The 6,000-nt window shown below is 46.6% G+C and overlaps 1 protein-coding gene across 4 annotated transcripts in view; it reads left to right on the plus strand.

Annotated features, from left to right (window-relative positions):
• Nucleotides 1-4,854, plus strand: part of LOC129709100 (oxysterol-binding protein 2-like) — a 180,483-nt gene extending 175,629 nt beyond the window's left edge. For all 4 annotated transcript variants that reach the window (XM_055655215.1, XM_055655214.1, XM_055655216.1 and 1 more), the window contains 2 exons: nt 1,252-1,472; nt 3,417-4,854. In XM_055655215.1, coding sequence (XP_055511190.1) covers nt 1,252-1,472; nt 3,417-3,559 — 364 coding nt within the window. In that variant the 3' untranslated portion in view covers nt 3,560-4,854. The remainder of the gene's footprint in view (nt 1-1,251; nt 1,473-3,416) is intronic.
• The last annotated feature ends 1,146 nt before the right edge of the window (nt 4,855-6,000 follow it).

Below are 6,000 nucleotides of genomic sequence, written 5' to 3' on the forward strand. Positions count from 1 at the left end.
CCATGTTCCAATTTTATACTAGTGTTTATGTGGAGAAACTGCTTCCTATGTTGGTTGTGACTGGCCTAATTCCAGTTTTAATATCATACTCTCTTGTTTTTTGGCCCTTACCCAAAATAAATATGTATTTATTCTACTCCACTGACTCCTAAAATACCTCAATTCTTCAGCCACAAGCACTCAAATTAGTCATAGAGTCATACAATGTGGAAACAGGCCCTTTGGCCCAACTTGCCCTCACCGGCCAACATGTCCCAGCTGTACTAGACCCACCTGCCTGCATTTGGTCTATATCCCTCCAAACTTGTCCTATCCATGTACCTGTTTAACTGTTTCTTAAATGTTGGGATAGTCCCTCTCCACCTCCTCTGGCAGGTTCCTTACACCCACCACCCTTTGTGTGAAAAAGTTACCCCTCAGATTACCTTAAATCTTTTCCCCTTCACCTAGAACCTATGTCCTCTGGTCCTCGATTTCCCTACTCTGGGCAAGAGATTTTGTGTATCTACCCGATTTATTCCTCTCATGATTTTATACACCTCTATAAGCGGAATGGTACCATTCGGCACCGCCGGTTCAGCGCCTCCGTTTTGGATGGTTAGGGTTAGGGTTAGGGTTAGAATTCAGGACTGCTTTTCGTGAGGGATGGCCGATGGGGGTTTTTAACGTTTTAGAAAGTTCATCAAAATTTACTGACCTGCATTTCATTTAATATGTTTCTTATTCTCACTACAGCATGCTGTTGAATTTATTTTGTCATATGTATTTAGCATTAGCACTGACATAAGACTGTGCTAATGTGCCATAGGGAAGGAAATGTTGAAAACTTAAAGCAGATCGTTTCCTTTGCAGCGCCAAAAAGTACCCGACCCAACCCTAACCCTAACCCTAACCATAACCCTAACCCTCCAAAACGGAGGCGCCGAAACAGCGGTGCCGAAAAGTACCCAACCCACTATAAGATCACCCCTCATCCTCCTGCGCTGCAAGGAATAGAGACCCAGCCTACTCAACCTCTCCCTATAGCCCAGACCCTCTAGTCCTGGCAACATCCTCGTAAATCTTCTGTGAACCCGTTCAAGCTTGACAATATCCTTCCTATAACATGGTGCCCAGAACTGTACACAATTCTGGAACCTATCCTCAAAATGTAGCCTTTTAAACTCTGTCGAATGTTGTGTACCGTTCCGAGGCCATTAGATGTGGGTTCCCTGCTGAGAATCACAGCAACAATATGTCCTTCTGTTTCAGCGACAATGCAGAAAACATGTACTACTTCTCCGAGCTGGCGTTAACCCTGAACGAGGTGGAGAACATGACGGCGCCTACTGACAGCCGTCTGAGGCCGGATCAGCGCCTGATGGAAAACGGCGATTGGGAGGAGGCAAACGTGGAGAAGCAGCGGCTAGAAGAGAAGCAGAGAGCTACCCGCCGTTTGAGGGAAGCCGAGGCAGTCAAAGCCTTGGAGGACGGTGAGAACCAAGAGTGTGTTGGGTGAGGCTCAGGGAAGAGTGAAAGCAGAGCTGGCTGACAGGGTAAAGCAGCCCTCTCGACTCACACCAGTCCTTAAACCCAGCTCAGCCTCCCATGACCTGTGTAGACATCAACGTATCCTTGATAAGTTCTTAGTTCATAAGAGATAGGAGCAGAATTAGGCCATTTGGCCCTTCAAGTCTACTCCACCATTCAATCATGGCTGATCTATCTTTCCCACTTAACTCCATTCTCCTCCCTTCTCATCATTACCCCTGACATCTGTACTAATCAAGAATCTATCTATCTCTGCCTTAAAAATATCCATTGACCTGGCCTCCAAGGCCTTCTGTGGCAATGAATTCCACAGATTCATCACCGAGCACATTGGTAGAACTATCCCCAGACGAGGAACAATCACCGATCCAGTAGCTGGAGTCTGGCCATTAGGGGGGGGGGAGGGAAACTTCACCGTGAAGAAAGGAGGTGGACTTCGTATTGAAAACTGACATTCCTAAAAGTCCAGAAGGAACTTGGAATGAATGAATGATACTTTATCACATGTGACATGTCACATTAAAATTCTTTGTATTGCATACCATACACAAAGTATGCAAAGTCACCACATATAGGGCGCCGACAGTTACAAAGTGTTCAATGTTCTCCTGATGGTCCCTCTTTGTTCTCTCAGTGGCCCCCCCACGCCGGGTCCCTCTGTCCTCTCGACGGTCCTCCCATGCCAGGTCTCTCTTCGTTCTCAGGCAGATGGGGCTCATCAGCCTGGGAAGGCAGTCCACCTAAGAGAGGGAAAACTCTGATTTAAAACCTCCAGAGTCGGAGCCCCTAAGGCAGTTCATCATTGTCTACAACCTCGCTCTGACAGCTCCTGCGACAGCGCTGTTGCCAAACTGTAACGGCCCCGCTGTTCCTTTGGATCGATCAGCGACATGGAAAGGGGGGGGACGTGCTGCATGACCAACAGCCTGTCCTCCATATGACATCGCCCAGGCTTGCATCCGACCCCCACACATCACCTGCAAACTAGGATGCATCACCCATGACTGAGGGGGGCCTACTACTTCCTACCTACTACAGTGACTGTGCTTCACAAATTGCTTGCACGGTGCTTTTAGATGTCAGGATGTTTTGAGAGCCACTATTTGTGGGTTGCACAGTGACACAACTGGGAGAGCCCGGGCCACAGAGCCCCAGAGATCCTGGTTCAATCCTGACCTTGGGTGCTCTCTGTGTGGAGTTTTGCTCCCTCTGATCACACAGGGTTTCATCTGGGTGCTCTAGTTTTCTCCCATGCCCCAAAGGCTTGTGGATTAGTAGGTTCATTGGCCACAGTAAATTGTCCCCAGTGTGTAGGTGAGCAATGGAATGAGGGTGGAGTTGATGGAAACGTTCGGAGAATGGGGCGGCACACTGGCGCAGCGGGAGAGTTACTGGAGTTACAGTGCCAGAGTCAGGTTCGATCCTGACTGCTGTCCGTATGGAGTTTGTACATTCTCCCAGTGACCATGTAGGTTTTCTCTGTGTGCTCCGGTTTCCTCCCACAGTCCAAAGGTGCACAGGTTTGCAGGTTAATTGGCTTTAGTTCAAAAAAATTGTAAATTGTCCCTAGTGTGTAGGATAGTGCTAGAATGATCACGGGTCGGTGCGGACTCGGTGGGCCAAAGAGCCTGTTTCTACGCTGTATCTCTAAAGTCTAAATTAAAAATGGGGATCAAAGTAGAATTTGTGTAAAAGGATAGACACACAAAGCTGGAGTAACTCAGCGGGTCAGACAGCATCTCTGGAAAGAGAGAAATAGGAGACATTTTTGGTTGAGACCCTTCTTCAGACGGATGGTTGATGGTTGGCACAGACTCGGTGGGCCAAGAGCCTGTGCGTTGTCTCTCTGTGACTCGATAAATGAAATCCTGTTCTTTCAATTACAGGCAGGGACTGTGATGCTTACAAGCCTGTGTGGTTTCAGAAGAAGGAAGACCCCATCACTGGAGAGGAGATGTATGTTTACAAAGGTGGCTACTGGGAGAGTAAGGAGACACAAGACTGGAACCTGTGCCCAGACATTTACTGAGTGCGGCCAACTCCAGGCCAATGGACCTCAGAGTGTCCTCTGTCACCAGCAGAAGAGGAAAGGAGCAATGCCAACCTCCACTGTGGGACAACACAACGGAAACGTACAGGGCAGCTTTCTGGTACCAACAATGTCAATGCAAATAAACACCACAGCCCCACTCCAAAGATACAACACAGCTCCCTCCCCTTCCCCCTCCCCAAATAATATCACCCAGAGAAGATTCATGGAATTATTTTTGGCTACAGGTAACTGCAGAGGGAGAACGGTGGGTTGATTGAAGACCGGGATTAGTACCAGTGTTCTAATAGCCAGGTACTCCTTAAACCCCCGACTGTTGATGTGATCTGCAGTTTTGGATAAAAGGTCAGAGTTTTGCTCAACAAATTAGTCAGAGCCATACAGTAAGGAGACGGCCCCTTTGGTCCAATTCACCCATGTCATCAGTCCTGCCTGACCACATTTGGCCCATATCCCTCTAAACCTTTCCTATCCATGTACTTGTCCAAATGTCTATTAAATGCTATAGTACCTGCCTCAATTACCTCCTCTGGCAGCTCGTTCCATATACCCACTACCCTCTGCGTGAAAAGTTTGCCCCTTAGGTTCCTATTAAATCTTCCCCCTCTCACCTTAAACTTATGTAATCTGGTTCTTGATTCTCCTACTCTGGGTAAAGGACTGTGCATTCGCCCAATCTATCCCCCTCATGATTTTATTGACCTGTTTAAGATCACTCCTCAGCCTCCTGCGCTCCAAGGAATAAAGTCCTACCCAACCCAACTCTCAGCCCTCAAGTCCTTGCCACAACCTTGTAAATCTTCTCTGCACTCTTTCCAGCTTAACAAGATCCTTCCTATAGCAGGGTGACCATAACTGAACACAATACTCCAAATGCAGCCTCACCGACATCTTTAACTGTAACATAACATTTTAACTTCTGTACTCAATACCCTGACTGATGAAGGCCAACATCCCAAAAGCCTTTTTGACCATCCTTTCAACCTGTGACTCCACCTTCAGGGAACTATGTACCTGCTCTACAACAGTCATCATGGGCCTGTCATTCACTGTGATGGTCCTGCCCTGATTTGACTTCCTGAAACGCAACACCTCGCACTCATTTGTATTATACTCCATTAACCATTCCTCATCCCAATTGCCCAACTGAGGCCTCAGAAACCACTCCAGTAACTTGCTCACCGAAGATGATGGCTCACTGGTCTATAGTTCCCAGGCTTTTCCTTGCAGCCCTTCTTAAATAGAGGCATAACGTTAGTCACCCTCGCCTCACCCATGCCATATCATGAAAATTCTTCTCTAGCCTCCCAAAGTGTCTTTGGATATATCTGATCAAGCCTGAGATTTATCCATCTTCAGGAGCCTCATCCAAAACCTCCTCAATCGTAATACAGACTGTCCCCAAGACATCTCCATTAGCTGTCCCATGTTCCCCAATCTTCATGTCTTTCTCCACGGCAAAAACTGAGGTTTAGTTTAGTTTATTGTCACATCTACAGAGGTACAATGAAAAGCTTTTGTTGCATGCTAACCAATAATCATTGGTGAAATAATAATTGAGGACCTTGACCATGTCCCGCAGCTCCACACAGAGACGATCGTTTTGGTTTTCTACATTATCAGTTGGAATTAGATTTTACTGTTAAAAACAAAATGCAGAGGTCTCTGGCTGTAGCACTAGACTGGAATCAGCCTGGGTTTGGGAGCAACATTGGCCTTTTACTGTAATATGTGAGAACTCACAGATGGACACTTGGCCTGTATAAAGAGCAAATGGCTGAGGGAAAAAAAGGGTCTGCTGCAAGAAATTATGAGACAAACTTGAGGTGATCAAGCAAACTGAGATTGAAAGTTTGCCTGTAGAAGGTGAAATGTAGATCTTACCGGCCACGTTTGTAGATTGCTGCTCCGGAACAAAATCCCTTTTGGGTATTGAGTAGGTCAACTGATCTGTTATGCTTTAGATCGACGTAAAACATACGTTGATCTAAAGCGGCGGTGCAGGCTCGAAGGGCCGAATGGCCTACTCGTGCACCTATTTTCTATGTTTCTATAACATCTTCACATTTCTAGAGCGTAATTGCAAAATTACAGAAATCACACTGCAAATCACATTGCAAGCTTTAAGTGTAGGGATTCTACATTGTTTGACACAAAAAATCATTTGCTCTAACATGCAATGCATCATCAACATTATTTTCTACCTCACAATCCAGTGAATTCTATATTTCACTGCACAATGGGCTGCTAGACTACTTACTAAAGACAGCCTTCCACTCCCCAGTACCCTGAACTGCTGGTTGTTACAGGTTGGGATTGCTATGATCTGATTCTAGCCCCCCCCCCCCCCCCTTCTCCACACCACAAGCCCTACAGATAAAGCACGACAATCAGAACTTACAGTTGGTGTTACACATCCA

This window comes from Leucoraja erinacea, chromosome 25, assembly GCF_028641065.1.
Source record: "Leucoraja erinacea ecotype New England chromosome 25, Leri_hhj_1, whole genome shotgun sequence".
Classification (NCBI taxonomy): domain Eukaryota; kingdom Metazoa; phylum Chordata; class Chondrichthyes; order Rajiformes; family Rajidae; genus Leucoraja; species Leucoraja erinaceus.